Consider the following 23,029-nt stretch of genomic DNA (forward strand, 5'->3'; position numbering starts at 1 on the left):
TTTACTTCATACATGGTACACAGACAGTGCGATAATCCACCGCCATCCATCCAACGGCCCTGACTGTTAAATTTGGATCAATTCTGCACCTGCATTTACCTCCCTTTGTAGTACATTACCAATTTACAGCAATATATTGCGCTCATTTTTTAATGCTAACATTATTATCTTTATATTCTGCAATCTATTATATTGGAACTTGCAATGCGATTACTATGAAACCGGTACCGTACGGTCGGGGAATTACCCATTACCACAAAACCAACCAATCACAACTTTTATAACGAGTGTGGGACTGTCAAATCTAGCAATGTTATCCCGGACAACCTATTGGCTTGCGAGTGGCTAGTGTATTCAGATTGGGGGTTTGGAGAGCGCACTTGACAAATTGACTCAACACTGATAGTAATGAGGCTCTGCCAATTTTGTTAAATGACCCCTTTAGTAAGGGTCATCTGAAAAGTACACAGAAGCAGAAAATTAGAATATACAGAAGTTATACTTGACAATCCGATAAAAATAGAATTTGAAGTGGTAAGCCGTTACACAAACGCATGCATAACATTAAACGAGTTCATTATAATTTATTAAATGTCACATTCGATTCAGGTAGACAGTATTTGATATGTAAACTTAAATTTATTATTATTTATTATTATTATTATGAATTAATTGCTTAATAGCATTGAAACATTGTTATAAAGAAAGAAAGTCTCTTCTTTAAAACCCAATGGCAGCTGGGAGTAGAATGTTATTGGTGGCTGTCCAAGATGTTAGGTAAACAAATGGTGTATTAATTTTCCTTCAGAAACTAAAGCTAACAACCACAACGTTCGTTTAGAACAAATGTCAGCACTACCGATTTCGCTGTTCTTCTTTTGTATAACTTCTTCTTCTAACCTTGTATAAGATATATAAAGAGGGTACCTCCCCACTCCCTTAGACAAAGCATTTCCTATTGTCCATGCCATTAATGGTTCTCCTGTTCAAACTAGCTCATTCGACAGTGCTCCCTTGTGGTGTAAGCCATTTATTGATTTTTTTTTTCAATTCTAATCACACAGTTGTCAACTACTACCGATTTCGCTGTTCTTCTTTTGTATAACTTCTTCTTCTAACCTTTTATAAGAAATATAAAGAGGGTACCTCCCCACTCCCTTAGACAAAGCATTTACTATTGTCCATGCCATTAATGGTTCTCCTGTTCAAACTAGCTCATTCGACAGTGCTCCCTTGTGGTGTAAGCCATTTATTGATTTTTTTTTCAATTCTAATCACACAGTTGTCAACTTGTCCCTATATAGAGCTCTTTTAATCACACAGTTGTCAACTTGTCCCTATATAGAGCCCAAGTCCATCAGTGCTTTCAACACGTTGATTTAATTGTAGAGAGTACGTCAGGCAAGGAAAAAACCTCTCCCCTGTTTTATTCTCACTAGTTTTAAAAGACAAAGAACCATTGTAGCTACATGTAGTAACGGAATGAACTCAGTATACAAATACAGACATGTACGTCTTTATGAAAATATAATATTACTTAACGCTGATGAAATTGTCCTAATAGAAAGAATGAAAATGAGCTACATTCAACATACCCATAATATTTATTGCAATGTAATGAAAATGTAGGTAAATATTGACAAGACGAAAGTAATTATATTCGGCACAAATAAACACTCAATTTACACATCGTGTTTAGGAGATGAACGATAAGAAACTACAAAAAGTATAAACACTTGTGTTTTAGTAGCCGAAGAAGTTTTATCCATCCACAGAAACACCCAACAAAACTTGCAAACAAGGCATTACATCTACTATACAGAACAGAACAGTTTATTTGGATTTAAACATACAATTCATCATCCATCAATATGATCGTACATATAAACAATAGTCAATATACCATTTAGTATCACATTTAGACTTACAATACAAACATATCAACTATATACTATTACTAAGGAGAACATGCATCGAAACATATTATCAAAGAAAATATATATTTGTATTAATGATAACAAATAATCAATTTATAAGCATATAGCATAGCTTCACATCTTATCTTTATGAAACCTCGGAGCTGCCTTACCCACGAGTTTCACAGACCAAGACTCGGGACGGATCTTCTCGGAGGAAAAGTAATCTAACGGTCCGCTGTAGGCGGTGGATGTGCGTTCATAGTATAACATTCCGTTATAGACGAAAGTACGTTAATAGTACGTATGTTTACTTGGTTGGTAATATACAAATTAGCAAAGCCCGGGCTCTGTGTTGATTGAGAATTTACTGTTACGTATATAAAGACCAGCGGACCCCTTCAGGGATGAGCATGCATTTCTCTGAAAGGATCAATTGGGCTTGTTTGACGTCGCACGTTACACAAAAACAACAACAACACATCACTGAGTAACAAAGTAATTCGTATTTTACGCGTACAATTTATAAAATAGCTTAAAGGCACTAATTTTAGATTTAGTTTCTCATTACTTGTGTTTATTAACACTAATTGTTTATTATGTTAGGTCTTTCAATATATTTAGGTAAATATCGCTTGCGTATAACTTTATAGTTACTACAAATGCACAAGAAGTGATACTCATCTTCTATGTCCACAGTATCACATAGTTCACAGTATCTTAGATTTCTGTAAATGCGATTTCTTCCATATTGCCCAATTTCAATTCTTAGACTCTGACATGATATTCTCAGTTGTGTAAATAATTTCAACAAATAGTAGGGAATATTTCTATTAAGATAAATTTCGTATTCAAAGCTAACCTTATTTTCTTTATATACATTTAATACAAGATACAAGATACAAGAATCTTTATTTATTTATATTAAGTCGGGTATGTATCAACAAGAAACATTAGCTCAATGAGCTATTTTCCGACATGAATAACAAACATACATAACATATCAAATAACAATGAGCTTGTGACCTGGAAATGAATACTGAATTTTTCATTATATCATCTCTCCAGTTTTGCATATAACAATCATATAATCTTTGTTTAAAGCCTAGTAAAATATATCTTTGTCAACTAAATAAGGCTGTTCCCACATATCACCAAAACCATTGATGTACAACAAGTTTTTTTACATTCGACAACCATTTGTTATTCAGTAAATCATTCAAGGAACATACATCTACTATATAGAATAATACAAAATCTTGAAGTGCAGTTATTCATTAACTGACATCTGGGGATATGAAAACTTGAGTGTGCTCGAAAAGATCCAACTTAGTTTTTTTTTCTACGCAGAATAACAAAAACCAAAGAAAGTACACCGATATCAGCTAGAAATTCAAATAAAATAATAATGATTAATTTCTGAAAAAAAAACAATACTCACAGGAAATGGGGAAAAACTAAGTATTGTATGCTATGAAATTTCAAAACGGTATGCAAAAAAGTCAAATCAATTTTCGTCGAAGCTGGTTATTCATATGTATGGAATAACACAAGTACACAAACTCCTAAGGTGATAAATTAACTAGACAAGCACTTGGTAAGCATCTATAAATAATGCAGCTAAAGGATTTCATTACAAACTATATATAAATGATAGATTTCCTATGTATATCTATGCACAAAAACGAAGTATTAAATATTGGATACGTTTGATGAACTGTTGTAATAATAGATACATTAAACTATGCTATGACATGTTATTTCATTTTGATGCACGTGGTCATGTTAACTGGGTAACACTTGTCAGGCGAAATTTGTATAGCAATGGTTTTGGTTATATATGGGAATCACAATCTGTTGAAAACCCAGGAATGTTTTTGAAATGCTATGTACAACGCTTGAGAGATCAATATTTGCAATTATGGAGTAATCAATGCTCTAATAATGCAAAACTTACTTTGTACAAGGATTTTAAAATGAATCATGGTTTAGAAACGTATATTTCCTGTGTAGATATTGTAAAATTCCGCAAATGCCTTGCAGCTTTTAGAAGTTCATCACATAGTCTTATGATTGAACAAGGACGATACCATAATATTTCTAGAGAATTGAGACATTGTTTTTATTGTGAAGGTATGGTAGAGAATGAAATACACTTTGTTTTGATTTGTCCTCTATATAATGATATTCGTGAGGAGTACATTCAACCTGCTTTTACATGCAACCCTTCTCATGTTAAGTTTTGTCAAATAATGTCCACAAGAAATGAAGAAACCATTCGAAAGCTTGCTATGTATTTGTATTATGCATTCAAACGGAGATTTGACTACTTAAAAATATTTGAATAGATTATCAATAATTTATACAAAATGACTTGTAATAGAATACATAAATACTGATGTTTAATAATGGATAACACTTTATGTATTATTGTATGTATAACTAGCATATACTGTATGTTTTCGTAATAATGTATATATTGTTGTGTATGGGCCGGTGGCCTGCATATCACGAAAAAAGTTTGAAGTTTGAAGTATATAAAGACTTACCTCATAAACTAAATATTTCTTTAAGAATGACAATGACAAAAAAACAACAACAGAACATTAAATAATAATGTTCAAGAGGAAACAGGAACATGCACAAATATTGACTTGCGTCAACGGAAGTGTAATTACTTTAAAAGAGATATCGGTGATGATTTCCATTATGAACATTCGTGCACATAATGAATTGATACAAGAAGAAATCAGATTTTCCTATGTACTACCTTAAACACCCGATTGATGATAAGTTTAACGAGTTGTTGAAGATTTAAAACAACGACAACTTGCTATTTTTGTCAAACATCTCGTAAATATAAAAATATCTCAAATTATAATAACAAAAATAAACAGTTTAAACATATAGAAACACTTACAATCCATTTTGCACTATGTTTCTTTCGAAACATTTACATTCCAATAAACGTATGCAACTTTAAAACAACTAAATATACTATGGTTTATACAATTCTTAAGATGATTAATTGAAAGCTCTTTTTCCCACTTCTTATCTTAATTGCAATAAGCAATGGTTATTTACGCTCAGAATAGTTCGCTTTGCTTTTGTTTTATACCCTTCAGCTGTTTTGTGTTATTATCATATCAATTAAATTCAATCGTAGTGCACTATTAATAAGTGTACTCTTTAGTGTAGATGTACGGCTCGTGTTGCCGCATTAGGTGGTCTGGATATTCAATCAAGTGTACTTGAATTTACTAAAAGAAAACAAGGAGCATGTCCATTTTCCAACAATGCTGTACCGATGTTGTTGGTGTGTATGACTAGAAGACAATTGCCAGAAATACAGTCGGAGTAAACAAGAAATACATTAACACACAATGCAATAGAAGAGAAATCAATATAATTATCAGGATTCAATCAGTTCCTATAAAAGCGTGCATGTGTACAATCGGTCGATGGCCAACATCAACACCAAAAAGAACAAGCTAGTGTATTATTCAAACATAGCTTGAATTGATATACTGTGAAATCATTTATATTCGTTGGCATGAAATTTCATGGTTTTCCGAAAATTTTCATTTTCGTGGGTACTTGAATTCGTGGTTTTATATTTTTGAAAAAAAAAAATCCGAAACTCCGATCGTCCTAAATCGTCTTATTTGAGAGATACAAATACAATACATCCAAGGTGAGAACACACCAGGCTCGATTTTATTGAAACTGTTTATCGACACTATAGTATACAATCATTTTTGAAAAAAACAAATTGCAAGGATGAAAATGAGAATATACCTGTTTAAGAGTAGTTTAAGTTCCCATGCAGACCTTCATAACTACAAAAGTCCTATTGCAGATCTTCACCTTCCAAAAATCCCCTGCATATCTTCACTGATCAAAATGCCCCTTGCAGATCTTAATTAATCGAAAGTCTTCTTGCAGACCTTCAGAAAAGAAAAAAAAATTCCATTGCAGACCTTCAAAATCTGTAATATCAATGAAAATACAGGAAAATTACAAAAGGACAAATCTAGCAGCCAAGTCATCAAAATGGGCTCGTTAACAAATGTTATGGTAGTGTAACGTGCGAGACCAAACAAGGCCAACAGATCCCTTGAGGGAAAAGCATGCTTAATTAACCCTCAATGGGTCGACTGGTCTTTAATATATACAGTAAATTCTCATTCCACACGGAGCCCGGGCATTACTAATTTGCATATTACCAAACAAGAACATCAACGTACTATGAACGCACTTCCGTCTATAACGGAATGTTATATACCATGAACGCACATCCGCCTACAGCGAACGGTAACATTAGCAACTATTTTTTAATCATTTTGTTGATATTAGGTCATTTTACTTTCGTTTGTGTAAAAACACTTAACAGCGATTTGCAGATACTCAATGAACAGACTATTGTCAATCAAGGACTAAAATCGTTCAATTTTCAATGGCGCAACGAACGCTTTTCAGCGAAATACAGCATAGCTTTTCCCTTTTATTCGATAACGATCAACGTTTTACATTGAAGCTCTACTTTTACACAAGTTCTTATTTCCGATGTATGACCCTATAAAACGTGAACGGTTCCCTTTAAACAACTGTAAAATATATGCATGTAGTCTCATATATATATTTCCTTTGAATAGCAAGCACACGCAATAATAATATGAATTTTGCGGCAATACATTTATCGGTATGCAATGTATTTATTTCTAATTTACATTTCTGTAAATTCTGTAAACATGTAGTTTCGGATGACTTTTTTTCGTTGATATACTGTAAAAATAATGTTTGGAGTTACAGGTAGTATAGCATTTGTGTCAAAACCAACTTAGCATTATCTGGGACCAATAACCCTACTCCATTTATCTTTTTACCAGTTCACCAATCACTTTTATCAAGTTTTCTTTTTATACTCCAATTCTCACTATTCTGATGTTGATTTTGCTTCATCAGTGTTTTATTTTTCACTTTTCACTAACAAGCCGGCACGGACCGTTCATGTAAGTAACACTCTGAAGAGGAGTTGGCATTATTCAGAGATAGATAGATACTTCCAGGCATTCTTTTTTAATTTTTTGGAAAGATTAAATTGGTACGGAAATCTACGGGAAAGATAAAATTTTAATCGATTAACGAATGTTGGAATAATCGAGCGTTTCTTCGAAACTGTTGACAGTTGTGCATCTTGTGATTTTTTTGTCAATTAATACGAATTTTTGGTAAGTTTGCATTAAACATGATTTAATAATAAAGTGTATATATTTATAATTACTTTGGCTACGTGTTATGCGCTGACAATGGAAAACACGGGAATATTATTCATCGAAAGATTCGTACCCAAATGTTTCGTATATCCAATGTTTTAAGCTTGATACAGTATTGTTTTGTATGGTTGTGTAAATGTTAAATGGATTAGAATGAATTCGCCATTGATTGAAAACAATGCAACCTTTTAGCAAATGAACCCTTTTTTTGTTTATCATTTGGACATTTTTATGTTGTCCCTGTAGTCTAAAATAATAGACGTGTTAAACGGAATTCTTACAATCCCTAACGTCTAAACGGGATTGTGCAAAATACGGGAGTGTTTTGAAAAATATTGAAATTGTATTTAGTGAAGTATTTTATGGCTGAAATTTACCATAAAGGTTTATCTTCATATTTAACCATGTAAGTGAAAAGTTTTTTTGCACAAAATAAGCATTTAATGCATTAAAACACATTATTTACCTTTCCAATAAAACGAAAGTTGACTGACACAGACAGCAATTATGCCAAGCGGAACAACTCGACCCAATCGTAATAACTCTGCCACCTCCGACAAGCTTCGAGATATACCTCATAAATGTTCGGATGGTTGTAAAATTGTGAACTGCAGCCTTGCAGTTGCCCTTCATGTATATATCGTTATGTTTTGACAGAATGAAGTATAGAAAACCAGTCAAACTCATAATTATTCGTTGGATATTTATTTTTTTTGTACGGAACTAATATAAAATTACATTATCTGGTTATTTTTCTTGTTTTTATTATATTTTATAGACGCAATACACAGTGGCTTGATGACAAAGGCTTATTAAAGTCACAATAAATAATTTCAACTTGCCAAAATTATTTTATACATACTTGAGCATGTATATTATCAATATAATACATTGCCATTTATATAAACATAAAATGAGATTTGACAAAATTCAAAAATACCCTATACTGTAATATGAAACAAGTGAAGAATGTTCGCCGGGCGAAAATGTAAACAAAGATCAATTATAACTTCTTCGTAAGCTACAAACAAAATACCTGGCTCATATATGCAGTGGCCCGTCATATACACGTTAAAACTGGTATTCTTGTCGAGAGAAACAGTATATGACGAAAATGCTTCAAAATGCGAATTATCACAAGACATTATTCTGTCAAAATGACGCAGTACCCGGCTCGCCTTAATCGATTAGCGAAAGCGAACGAAGGGTGGAACCACCCGAACACTCAACTCTTTTCCGATGGTTCCTGTCCTTTGGCTGCTTTCGCTAATCGATTCCCGGAAAGTCATAAAAAAAAAACGAAAAAAAAATCTCGGAATCCATTATCTTAATTTTACCAATGTAAGTCGGCTATTTTGCCTGTCCGGGACACTGGTCGTAAAACACAGGACATGTTGACACTAATCCGTTAATTGGTACGTGTGTCGTCGAGGTCATCGTCAATCACCCAATAATTGATCTATTGGCCTATTGTTGTGCTTAACGAGTCGGGGAGGGTTCTTGTATACAAATTCATTGTTTCCATATGGATTTGTTTGGTCTTATAAATGATTGCTTTTAATTGATGAATTGATATTTTTCACACATTTTACCGACAAACAAGCATGAAGGTTAGTTCAAAGAAAGTCACAAAATGAGTAAAAAAACAAAATTAAAACACGGAAAACATCCCATATTCCATTCAAATTTCAAAGTCGATACGTCATTATACTTTAAACAACTTGCGCATCCATAAGGAATTTTAGTGTTTTGAACTTTTTTTCGAACTATCGTTGTGTATATTATTCATAAGACATGAGACAGACACGTCTCTATCAAAATTATATGCATCTCTAAACGGAAAAAAGCTCATCGACTGGGAAATCTTCTTGATTGTCTGGAAAATATTGTATGTCATAAATTGCAAACGTTTTAAATGTGATGAAAAATTAAATATTTTGTAAAGCATGTTCTCAAAAGCGCGGGAAAACAGGTGCCCGTATAGTTTTTTATTTCCTGTTTTGATGAAACCATAAGTAGACTGCATATTCTGGTTAGCACTTCATTTAAAGCCTGGGAAAATATCTGATGGTTTTATTTTTTCAAGAAAATGCAGAAAAAAACAAACCATGTCCAGTAAAAAATACTTCTTGGCAGTCAAAATAGGTACATTTTCCCGACGTTAAAAACGACTAAAATAGCCCCAGATATGCTGTAGAATGCACCACAGACGTTCCCCATTTAAAAGAAATTAAGGGGGGTCATGCCCCCAGACCCCCCTAGTGTGCGTTGACATTACGACGAGTGTCCCGGAATCGACCCAAGAAAATATCACATGTATGAATTTACATTTTAACTAATTATTCATTATGATTAAGATTTAGCAGTATCTTCTACAATTGAGTATTTATTCTTTTAGAAATGTAACCGACAACAAACGTTTGTTTAAAAGAATAGCTGAAATTTGTAACTTCGCTTATCATTGGTTATATGACCTTGCGTTAATCAGATTGAAGCGCAATATTGATATCAACAGTAACGTCATAACTTCTTGCATTTTGTTCAATATGAATTTCAGGCTTTATCTTTAATACTAAGGATAAGGTGAACATAGATATTTAAAATTACATTTAATTTCACAAACAGAAATAAAAAAAATTCAAATACACATAAACCTATATTAACCATACCTTTAATACAGTTTGTTTTAAAAAATGACCGATTTTAAGAATGTCTTCATTGTTAACAAAATGTACATTTAGGTAAAACCTTGTTACAGAAAAACACTGACAAGCATCTATCTTTTCGTTAGGTTTTTTTTTTTTGCTGAAGAAACGTTTAGCACAAGGGATATTAAAGGGGCTGTACTCCGTATAATAAAATAGCGAGAAAAAAAGAAAATTGTCGAAAACTGACATAAACTTGGCATCAATGTGTACAATGCATTGACACTTACTAACTGAAGTACCACATAGTTTACAATTTACTTAAGTTTAGCAGTTATTTCATATTTTTCCATTAAAAAAGAATACTGGGTATGCCTACCAGGTAGAATTCATTCCATAAGCGTGATTGGCTAGTCGGTGTTATTACGTGGTCATAGCTCAGTCACTGACACTGACAGTGGATACGACGCTGGACTGCAATTTTGGCGACACGGGTTTGAACCCGGTCTCCGACACAATTATTTTTTTACATTTTGCTTCTCTTTTTTACAATTATGATATCAAAGCGTAACACATTCTATTAGATAATTGTCATGACATTCGTTAAAGAAAAAAACTTTTTTTGGTGCCAATCTGGTGTACAGTCCCTTTAAAGGACCTGATATCAAATTATCCATCTAACTTTGAAGAGCTTCTAATATTGCAAACATCAGGACCAATAATGGCACTTACAATTGCTTCACTGCAGTCACCATTGAAGTGATGGTAGTGCAGGCCATTTTATCTGACCCATTCCCAATGCCAGATATGTATATCTTTTCACAATTTCAAGAAAAAATTCCCAAATGAGATGAAATCACTGCCACGAAAGCCTGTCTTCTTGACTTTAAATAAACAATACCCCTTAGCTGGGGTGTTAGCGCGGGAACAATTCATTCGGAACAAATTACTATTGTTTTTTTACAATTATGAATGCATTTATCAGTACTTTTGTGTGACTTCATGGTTCTAAATTTCACAGAGAAATATTGCCCTAAATGATGATTTTGTTGAGTATTTTTATTCCCTATATTGCCAATTATTACACGACTTGAAATTATTTTGCAAGTACTGTGTCCCGATTTGACAACAATGTCCTGAAATCTTTTTCCGAATTTGTTAATTTTACATATAGCAAAATTTCCCAATTTGTCTAAGGTCTTATATCTTCTATATGGACACCACAAATATATATATATATATGTCAATAACATAATTTCTGAAAAGACTCATGGGCCTCTTATTCACATGGACTATAAACATAATGCATATTGTCAGATTGTCTTAGTTGTACAGGACTTGCACAGTTATTTCTGCTAGATAATTTCTAAAATACCATAATTTGCACTGACTCTCTGTTTGCTTTGCAGTGATTTTTTGTGTGCAATTTACTGCCTTCTAAAGGCTGTTTCCCGTTGCAAAAAACTGTCCATTTTTCCCAAATGTTTTATATTTTTTTCCCAATCTGATAAATGGAGATTACGTTAAAAAAACAATGAATTTCTTGAAATATAGACAATATCTTGACAAGACTTACTCTTTCACAGCATAATGTATGCTTAAAAAAGTTAAAACATGTATATTTGCCATTTTATTAGCTATTATGGCCTATATAATTTTGTATTTTTCTCAAAGCCAACTTTTTTCCCAATTTGCAAGGCACAGGCGGTAAAAATGATTCCCCAAAAAATCACTGCTTTGAAAAGGAAGAGATTTTGCAGTTTCATCTAAAATATACTATATATGAAAAAAATATTTTTTCGGCACTGAAATTGGTACTGATAAAGAATCTCTTTGGAAATAGAATAAAAACTTCAACATGTCTTTAAATGTGTTACAATGGACTATTATCAAATTCTTAATTGGAAAAATGTACTAATACCTTAATTGATTGAACAATAAACACTTTCAGTGATAATATGAGTATATATATAAATTTTATTTTGAAACTGAATCAATTGTCAACAGATGGGTACAAAAGAGGGATTGAAATTTGATCGCATGAACGAAGCAATCACCAATATATCTTGGCAGTTATTGAATTATGTAAACATGTTATTAATGCAATGAGTTTTGTTTTACAAAGTATGTGCATGGAAGGATATCAGTAAAGTAGAAGATGGCTACGAAAGCAGTGCGGGTCGTCTGCTACCTGCTGTTCAGACTACTACTGCCATGTGTGCTACTTGTAGGTACGTATTGGGTTTTAAATAGTTACATGTAGGCTATAAATTGGACAATGTATGTGCTGCAGAAGAGAGAAAGGGAACGGCATTTTGTATTGGGCTGTGGAGAACTTGAACATTATCAATCTGATAGTAAATGTTAGACATTGTGTTTGAAGGCCTAGTTTAAGCCTTCTATAAGTGACCCCCCCCCCCCCCCAAAAAAAAAAAACAACAACAAAAAAAACAAAAACAAAAAAACAACAACGTGTATTTGTACACAACCTCTGTTAATTGATCTTAATTTTATTGACTAATTGTCTTATCAGATCTCCAATCTGAGTATACTGCTGTGCAGTTTTGGATGTTTTATTATGAAAATGGACCCTAAATGGCCATGAGCCAATAATCGAATACACAGGAAATTGGCCCCTACTGTGACACCAGTGCAATTAGCAGGAGATGCACAGCAGGGGATTATCATGCCAAACATTCCTTAAACTAGGCCTTTAATTGAAATAATATTAAGTTTATTAAGCTGCTTGATATTTTAAGTTTGAATGGATCTATAATATTATAATAATTTCTAAGGAGAATGAAATAAATATTTGTCAGTCTGAATTCTGTGAAGGCAGAAGGGTGCCAATGCTGGTCTATTTGAGGGCAAAAGAATGTCAGCAATTAAGGACAGAGTGCATAACATGTACATATCAAACTGTTTATCTAAAATTGTCATTATGATGTAGAGAATTTATTATATTGGTTGGTTACTGATTATGATATACGGTATTTCTTTTATAAAATAAGAAATACATTAAAGCAAGTCTCTATCACAAATACATGAAAAAATAAACAGCTTAATGTATGTTTACTGTTAATTTTATAGTTCTGCATTCAGGTCTGCAGAAGCCGTGGTGAAGTTAAGCAAGATGTACATGTATAAATGATATATGTTTATTACTGATTAATATTGCATGTTGCAGGAGCTGTGGTGCGTTTCAACGCCCTGTCCTTCCTGTACACAATTTTCCTCTTGTTGGGTCCGCTCCTCCAGTCTCCCACTGCCATCACCATCAGAGGTACTATATTATACTATGCATAGGATGCACTTTTTTACCCCAGATTATCGTCGAAAAAAATGCCTGCGTCCTTTCTATGCTATTTGGATTTGTGTACATCTTAATATAAACTTGTGACACCGTTTTATCCGAAATGTGTCCCTGTTCTTATGCTAGGGGTATATGCACATTTTAACATGAAATTGCATCTCAATTCTTATGCTAGGGGTATATGTACATATACATCTTAACATTAACTGGCAACTTTGTTCTTAAACTAGGGGTGTGTGTATATGTTAACTCTTGTTCCCCATTCTTATGCTATGGGTATGTGCACATCTTAACATGAACTTGCATTCCCATTCTAATGCTAGAGGTTAATCATATTAATGGTTTACTGGAATGTTGTTTTGAAAAGTGATGCCTTGTGTGAATGAACAATCTTCCAGGTGGCATTTTTAAAAACATTTTGCCGTCACTGAGTCAACTTTATTGAAATAAGTTTGTTAAAAAATATTTTTGACTTATGTTTAAAAATATAATAAGCTGAGGCCTAAAGTAATTTTATCTTTGTACTTGTGTACATGTTTGTAAAATACCAAAGCATTCAGTCTAAAGCCCCAGTTACATTACAAAGTTGTTCTTGTTAATCCTGTTGGAATGTTCATAGCCTGAAGATTAGATTTCCGGTAAATAATCCTTTACCTTTGAGTAAGGGCAAATATGGATCAATAATAATGTTGCACAGTAGAATAACAAATTAAATCGGATTTCAGGAGTGTGAAACAATGAAATGTTTTCTATTCCAGGCGGTACTGGGTTGTACATGAAGTTGGTGTTTATAGTGGGTCTGTTGGCAGTCCTAGCACATGCGGTATTCCACATCACCCTGTCTGCCATTGCCAACCATAATAAGCCTTATGGACATATGTTTCCAAACTGTGAGTGGCTTTGCTTAAGAACATTCTTGACCTTTGTTTTATGAGTATATTGGGTAATAAGGTTTGGCCATCGCTTAGGAACAGTTTATTCTAATAGGTGCACTGAGATGAGGTGTGTATTGTTTTATGAGTATATTGGGTAATAAGGTTTGGCCATCGCTTAGGAACAGTTTATTCTAATAGGTGCACTGAGATGAGGTGTGTATTGTTTTATGAGTCTATTAGGTAATAAGGTTTGGCCATTGCTTAGGAACAGTTTATTCTAATAGGTGCACTGAGATGAGGTGTGTATTGTTTTATGAGTATATTGGGTAATAAGGTTTGGCCATCACTTAGGAACAGTTTATTTTAATAGGTGCACTGAGATGAGGTGTGTATTGTTTTATGAGTATATTGGGTAATAAGGTTTGGCCATTGCGTAGGAACAGTTTATTCTAATAGGTGCACTGAGATGAGGTGTGTATTGTTTTATGAGTATATTGGGTAATAACGTTAGGCCATTGCTTAGGAACAGTTTATTCTAATAGGTGCACTGAGATGAGGTGTGTATTGTTTTATGAGTATATTGGGTAATAAGGTTTGGCCATTGCTTAGGAACAGTTTATTCTAATAGGTGCACTGAGATGAGGTGTGTATTGTTTTATGAGTATATTGGGTAATAACGTTAGGCCATTGCTTAGGAACAGTTTATTCTAATAGGTGCACTGAGATGAGGTGTGTATTGTTTTATGAGTATATTGGGTAATAACGTTAGGCCATTGCTTAGGAACAGTTTATTCTAATAGGTGCACTGAGATGAGGTGTGTATTGTTTTATGAGTATATTGGGTAATAAGGTTTGGCCATCGCTTAGGAACAGTTTATTCTAATAGGTGCCCTGAGATGAGGTGTGTATTGTTTTATGAGTATATTGGGTAATAAGGTTTGGCCATCGCTTAGGAACAGTTTATTCTAATAGGTGCACTGAGATGAGGTGTGTATTGTTTTATGAGTATATTGGGTAATAACGTTAGGCCATCGCTTAGGAACAGTTTATTCTAATAGGTGCACTGAGATGAGGTGTGTATTGTTTTATGAGTATATTGGGTAATAAGGTTTGGCCATTGCTTAGGAACAGTTTATTCTAATAGGTGCACTGAGATGAGGTGTGTATTGTTTTATGAGTATATTGGGTAATAACGTTAGGCCATCGCTTAGGAACAGTTTATTCTAATAGGTGCACTGAGATGAGGTGTGTATTGTTTTATGAGTATATTGGGTAATAACATTAGGCCATCGCTTAGGAACAGTTTATTCTAATAGGTGCACTGAGATGAGGTGTGTATTGTTTTATGAGTATATTGGGTAATAACATTAGGCCATCGCTTAGGAACAGTTTATTCTAATAGGTGCACTGAGATGAGGTGTGTATTGTTTTATGAGTCTATTGGGTAATAACGTTAGGCCATTGCTTAGGAACAGTTTATTCTAATAGGTGCACTGAGATGAGGTGTGTATTGTTTTATGAGTATATTGGGTAATAAGGTTTGGCCATTGCTTAGGAACAGTTTATTTTAATAGGTGCACTGAGATGAGGTGTGTATTGTTTTATGAGTATATTGGGTAATAAGGTTTGGCCATCGCTTAGGAACAGTTTATTTTAATAGGTGCACTGAGATGAGGTGTGTATTGTTTTATGAGTATATTGGGTAATAAGGTTTGGCCATTGCTTAGGAACAGTTTATTTTAATAGGTGCACTGAGATGAGGTGTGTATTGTTTTATGAGTATATTGGGTAATAAGGTTTGGCCATCGCTTAGGAACAGTTTATTCTAATAGGTGCACTGAGATGAGGTGTGTATTGTTTTATGAGTATATTGGGTAATAAGGTTTGGCCATCGCTTAGGAACAGTTTATTCTAATAGGTGCACTGAGATGAGGTGTGTATTGTTTTATGAGTATATTGGGTAATAACGTTTGGCCATTGCTTAGGAACAGTTTATTCTAATAGGTGCACTGAGATGAGGTGTGTATTGTTTTATGAGTATATTGGGTAATAACGTTAGGCCATCGCTTAGGAACAGTTTATTCTAATAGGTGCACTGAGATGAGGTGTGTTTTGTTTTATGAGTATATTGGGTAATAAGGTTTGGCCATTGCTTAGGAACAGTTTATTCTAATAGGTGCACTGAGATGAGGTGTGTATTGTTTTATGAGTATATTGGGTAATAACGTTAGGCCATCGCTTAGGAACAGTTTATTCTAATAGGTGCACTGAGATGAGGTGTGTATTGTTTTATGAGTATATTGGGTAATAACGTTAGGCCATCGCTTAGGAACAGTTTATTCTAATAGGTGCACTGAGATGAGGTGTGTATTGTTTTATGAGTATATTGGGTAATAAGGTTTGGCCATTGCTTAGGAACAGTTTATTCTAATAGGTGCACTGAGATGAGGTGTGTATTGTTTTATGAGTATATTGGGTAATAACGTTAGGCCATTGCTTAGGAACAGTTTATTCTAATAGGTGCACTGAGATGAGGTGTGTATTGTTTTATGAGTATATTGGGTAATAACATTAGGCCATTGCTTAGGAACAGTTTATTCTAATAGGTGCCCTGAGATGAGGTGTGTATTGTTTTATGAGTATATTGGGTAATAACGTTAGGCCATCGCTTAGGAACAGTTTATTCTAATAGGTGCACTGAGATGAGGTGTGTATTGTTTTATGAGTATATTGGGTAATAAGGTTTGGCCATTGCTTAGGAACAGTTTATTCTAATAGGTGCACTGAGATGAGGTGTGTATTGTTTTATGAGTATATTGGGTAATAACGTTAGGCCATCGCTTAGGAACAGTTTATTCTAATAGGTGCACTGAGATGAGGTGTGTATTGTTTTATGAGTATATTGGGTAATAACATTAGGCCATCGCTTAGGAACAGTTTATTCTAATAGGTGCACTGAGATGAGGTGTGTATTGTTTTATGAGTCTATTGGGTAATAAGGTTTGGCCATCGCTTAGGAACAGTTTATTCTAATAGGTGCACTGAGATGAGGTGTGTATTGTTTTATGAGTATATTGGGTAATAACGTTAGGCCATCGCTTAGGAACAGTTTATTCTAATAGGTGCACTGAGATGAAGTGTGTATTGTTTTATGAGTCTATTGGGTAATAAGGTTTGGCCATTGCTTAGGAACAGTTTGTTCTAATAGGTGCACTGAGATGAGGTGTGTATTGTTTTATGAGTATATTGGGTAATAAGGTTAGGCCATCGCTTAGGAACAGTTTATTCTAATAGGTGCACTGAGATGAGGTGTGTATTGTTTTATGAGTCTATTGGGTAATAAGGTTTGGCCATTGCTTAGGAACAGTTTATTCTAATAGGTGCACTGAGATGAGGTGTGTATTGTTTTATGAGTCTATTGGGTAATAAGGTTTGGCCATTGCTTAGGAACAGTTTATTCTAATAGGTGCCCTGAGATGAGGTGTGTATTGTTTTATGAGTATATTGGGTAATAACGTTAGGCCATTGCTTAGGAACAGTTTATTCTAATAGGTGCCCTGAGATGAGGTGTGTATTGTTTTATGAGTATATTGGGTAATAACATTAGGCCATTGCTTAGGAACAGTTTATTCTAATAGGTGCACTGAGATGAGGTGTGTATTGTTTTATGAGTATATTGGGTAATAACATTAGGCCATTGCTTAGGAACAGTTTATTCTAATAGGTGCACTGAGATGAGGTGTGTATTGTTTTATGAGTATATTGGGTAATAACGTTAGGCCATCGCTTAGGAACAGTTTATTCTAATAGGTGCACTGAGATGAGGTGTGTATTGTTTTATGAGTATATTGGGTAATAACATTAGGCCATTGCTTAGGAACAGTTTATTCTAATAGGTGCACTGAGACGAGGTGTGTATTGTTTTATGAGTATATTGGGTAATAACGTTAGGCCATCGCTTAGGAACAGTTTATTCTAATAGGTGCACTGAGATGAGGTGTGTATTGTTTTATGAGTATATTGGGTAATAAGGTTTGGCCATCGCTTAGGAACAGTTTATTCTAATAGGTGCACTGAGATGAGGTGTGTATTGTTTTATGAGTATATTGGGTAATAACATTAGGCCATTGCTTAGGAACAGTTTATTCTAATAGGTGCACTGAGATGAGGTGTGTATTGTTTTATGAGTATATTGGGTAATAACGTTTGGCCATTGCTTAGGAACAGTTTATTCTAATAGGTGCACTGAGATGAGGTGTGTATTGTTTTATGAGTATATTGGGTAATAAGGTTTGGCCATTGCTTAGGAACAGTTTATTCTAATAGGTGCACTGAGATGAGGTGTGTATTGTTTTATGAGTATATTGGGTAATAAGGTTTGGCCATCGCTTAGGAACAGTTTATTCTAATAGGTGCACTGAGATGAGGTGTGTATTGTTTTATGAGTCTATTGGGTAATAACGTTAGGCCATTGCTTAGGAACAGTTTATTCTAATAGGTGCACTGAGATGAGGTGTGTATTGTTTTATGAGTATATTGGGTAATAACGTTAGGCCATTGCTTAGGAACAGTTTATTCTAATAGGTGCACTGAGATGAGGTGTGTATTGTTTTATGAGTATATTGGGTAATAAGGTTTGGCCATCGCTTAGGAACAGTTTATTCTAATAGGTGCACTGAGATGAGGTGTGTATTGTTTTATGAGTATATTGGGTAATAACGTTAGGCCATTGCTTAGGAACAGTTTATTCTAATAGGTGCACTGAGATGAGGTGTGTATTGTTTTATGAGTATATTGGGTAATAAGGTTTGGCCATCGCTTAGGAACAGTTTATTCTAATAGGTGCACTGAGATGAGGTGTGTATTGTTTTATGAGTATATTGGGTAATAACGTTTGGCCATTGCTTAGGAACAGTTTATTCTAATAGGTGCACTGAGATGAGGTGTGTATTGTTTTATGAGTTTATTGGGTAATAACGTTAGGCCATCGCTTAGGAACAGTTTATTCTAATAGGTGCACTGAGATGAGGTGTGTATTGTTTTATGAGTATATTGGGTAATAACGTTAGGCCATTGCTTAGGAACAGTTTATTCTAATAGGTGCCCTGAGATGAGGTGTATATCAGTGAAGGGTTGCAGTTGTTAATTGAAAGCGTCCTAATATTATCTATAAAAACAGTAAAAATTGACTTTAGATAAGTCATTTCTTTAGGATAAAGGGACTCTCTTACATTTTTGGACCAAAAATTAGTTTTCCCTGTAATGCATCGAAAAATTCTTGTTTGATCATAATTAACTCAATGATATAGAAATTCAATACGAAAAAGAATACAACTAAAAAGTATAAACAGTATTTGGTTTTAGTGGGGTGTGAAAACCACTGCCTTATCTTCTAGGCCACCAGTACTCTTGCAAAAGCAATGAATGTTTGTACCTTTTAACAATATTATACATTGATAACATCCTGTGATAATGTCAATTTACCAATCATGCAACAATGAATCGCCCAAAGCTGTTAATAACACTAATGAAAATTGTAGTCTTCAAAGACGATATTTGAGCAAATATCAACATTTTATCTTAGTTGCAACACTCTTAATGATTTGTAAAACTTCATTTTGTAATAAAACAATGCATTTTACAAAATATTAGCGAGTCCGTTTAGAAGAGAGCCCTAAAAAAAGATTAAGTGTAAGTGTTATAACCCTAACAGTTGTCAAGATGATGTGTAGGAGGGGTCCTTAACATGGACTGCCATGAATAACACTTAAGGCTTTATTTCTTTTTAGATTCTTTTAATGGTGAATCAGATTTCTGTACAAATGGTGATATCTGCTACCACTAATGATATCCAGTTTTTAGCTCAACTGGCCAAAGGCCAGAAGAGCTTATGCGATGGTAATGTGTACGTAGTATGTGCATCCGTGCGGTCGTACGTCCGTGCGTTCTTGCGTCTGTAAACAATTGCTTGTGAACACGATACAGTCTTCAGTTTTGATTGTATCTCGATGAAACTTGTACACAATTAAGTATCTAGGTATCCATTAGAGCTCGGTTCCTTTCGAAAACCAGCCAGATCCGCCCATAAATGCCTAGATTATGGGCCATGAAAGTTTTAAAGAAATGCTTTCTATTTTTAGCCAGGTCTGCAGGAGCGAATTCTATTTTTAGCCAAGTTTACATGTACATGTAAATTCAAGTCTAGAGTTAAGGGAGACAATTTGCAAGTCTAAGATTTTGAGAGTCAATTTGCTTTTTGCTTCTGCAGTTGATTTTGTGAATTACTCTGCCTTGTTCTTGTTGAAAGCCCAAAGGCCGTTTTTTAGCTTGAAGTTCTGTAGTTTGCGCATTCATCTTAACAAGATTGGTTGTGAATGTTTAAGTTATGCACCTGGTGTCATTACTGGCCACACCCAGGGTTCACAGGTTTGGTAAACATAAATCTGGACAGGTTTGAAAATCTTTTTGTGTGTTCGTGTATCCATCTCAGCACAATTGATTGTGAATGTTTGTTCAAATTGATCAATGTTGTCCTATATAGGATGCCCTTGACTTTGACCTTTTGACCAACTTTTTTTAACTTTTAAAACTACAGAAATTTTTACTATGAGAACAGTTTTGAAAGCATTTGTTTTTTGTCAGATGACTTTTACTTCGCACATATTAAAATAGTTCATGCAACTAATCTGCTTACAATACTTTCTGGGCTCAGATGTTCAACGTGCTACGTTTTCAGGTAACCCAAACACAAAACATAAACTATATGTCTGTTGCCTTGTACCCATACATACATGCTCTGGATTGATATGACCACAAAAGCCATGCCAGTAGAGCATAGGCCCTTTTGGGCATCTTGTTGTCTCTCTTACAATGAAGCCTTCAATAATGACATGAAAGTGGTAGCCTTAAGAGGTGCTGAAAAAAAAAATGTTCTTTATTATTGTACTGCATTAAACAAGTACTTTGTTTTATTCCTCTTGAATGAATATAATTTTAAATGCATAATAATAATTAATTACTTCAGTGCAATGCTTAAGTTTTATGTATATATATTTCACATTTCATGAATTCATAAACATGAATGACGCAACACCATTGGTCCAAGACTGGTCATACCATGACCCCATATATTTCCATATTGGGTCATCAAAACAAATTGTTCCAAAATTGGGTATATTGCCTGGTAGGGGGGAAGATAAAACACACCTAGAAGTCAATATTATTAAAGGCACGGCTTTGTCAGTAATAAAAATAAACTCTGCTAAGACAAAATATTCTTTTAATTATGGAAATTCATTTATTATCAACCTCCTACAAGCTTACATTGACAATTTTGGACTTGTTTTGAGGAAATACTGTATTTGCCAGATTTTGGGACCATCTGGTGTCTATTTAGTCCCTTTAAAACAATAGAAACAGTGCACGACCAGCATGTACAAATTCCTATATCAAACATGTTCTGAATGTTTTGCAAAAAGAACATATTTTATGTCAGTGGTTATAATAACTTGAAACTTTAACTGATATTTTCATGATGACATCCCAACATTATAGTGTATGTGTCAAATTCCAAAGATAATTTAAAATTGTTATTGGATATTATGAAGTCTGAACCTTGAATATTTAGTACCCTAAGTTTATATTCTTTATGGTTGCATACAATAAGATTTCTTGTTGTGTCAACTGTGTAAACTTTTAATATTTATTGTACCATTTTTTTATTTTATTTATTTATTTATTTAATACAGCTAATTTTTCTTTTATCTATTGTTCACTGTCTAAAAAACAGATGCTTGGCCAATGGGTGTAACTTTTGAAGAACTATTGTTTTTGAGGGAAGCTTTATTTTTGTATCAAAACCTTGCTTTCTCAACAATGATTTTATGAGGTTTCTTACAATATCACACTTTATGCTGCATCAACCACTGTATTATCAATTCCCAGTTCGAAATCAGCATGTTGCTCCCAAAAAATGTATTTCTCAAAGAAATGGCTTTCCATCATAAGTTCCATATGATAATATGGAACAGCAGACTCGTAAAACTTAGCCTGGAGCAGTGGGATTAGCTAATGTAACTTGTTTTCTGGCATCATACATACAGTGGGATAATAATTATTTTACCTTACTTTTCACTTAAGAGTTACATTTCATCACCATTTTATTGCTATGGGAGAAAATGTCAGCGGTTAATGTATGGAATTTGATATATAATGTTTTGTATGTAATAATACACCTACACTTGTTGATGGATAGATAAATTATGAGTTAAATTAATGACCGTGGGTGTTGTATGTATACACAAGGAAGACACTCGTTAAAATTAACATAGCCAAGATGCTCAGCACAAGTAAAATGATTGCCAAATTAACCCTTAGGCTGCTGATGGCGATTTTAAAGGCTTTGCAAACAGCTTGGAACCAGACCAGACACCGAGTAACTCGAGTAACTCGGCGCCTGGTCAGGTTCCAAGCTGTTTGCCACTCAGTCAATATATCCCCAAAGTTTTAAGTAAATTGAAAGAAATTTAGAATAAACCAGAAGACATTTTTGAGCAGACGACAATTTACCCAGCATGCAAAGGGTTAAAGTAAAATTTAAATTTACCAAATGAGGCTTGTTGTATTTTTTATTTCTTTTAGATAATGTAAGGATTTATTGATCTGTGCATGCAGTCAGATGATGGATATAGAGTATAGACAAGTCTGAATTCTTGCACTGTTGCTTAGCATCAAATTTTTTAACAAGCTCTGCTAATTGTACCGGTAATGTCTTGAATTTGAGCAAGCTGAAAAGTACTTTACCAGTGCAAGTCGGGATTGTTCTACTTTTCTACCATGGAATGGAAAGAAATTAAACTGTATTTGAACTGAGAAAAAGGGTTGTCAAGTTAACAAAATTGTTAGCGCAATTGCTTTTCATCAAGACCTCCCATCCTGAGGGCTTAATTTCCTGGCCTAGGCATATGTGACTTCAGTTTGTCGTCACCAAGCCAGACATTTCAAA

The 23,029-nt window shown here is 34.0% G+C and overlaps 1 protein-coding gene across 5 annotated transcripts in view; it reads left to right on the forward strand.

Moving 5' to 3' along the window:
* The first annotated feature begins 7,066 nt into the window (after positions 1-7,066).
* The window catches only part of LOC128244766 (piezo-type mechanosensitive ion channel component 1-like), a 102,372-nt gene continuing 86,409 nt past the window's right edge, over positions 7,067-23,029 (forward strand). For all 5 annotated transcript variants that reach the window (XM_052962831.1, XM_052962829.1, XM_052962830.1 and 2 more), the window contains exons 1-4: positions 7,067-7,147; positions 11,963-12,068; positions 13,025-13,120; positions 13,909-14,040. In XM_052962831.1, the coding sequence (XP_052818791.1) occupies positions 11,996-12,068; positions 13,025-13,120; positions 13,909-14,040 (301 nt within the window). In that variant the 5' untranslated portion in view covers positions 7,067-7,147; positions 11,963-11,995. The remainder of the gene's footprint in view (positions 7,148-11,962; positions 12,069-13,024; positions 13,121-13,908; positions 14,041-23,029) is intronic.

This window comes from Mya arenaria, chromosome 8 (genome assembly GCF_026914265.1).
Source record: "Mya arenaria isolate MELC-2E11 chromosome 8, ASM2691426v1".
In the NCBI taxonomy this organism is placed as follows: Eukaryota; Metazoa; Mollusca; class Bivalvia; order Myida; family Myidae; genus Mya; species Mya arenaria.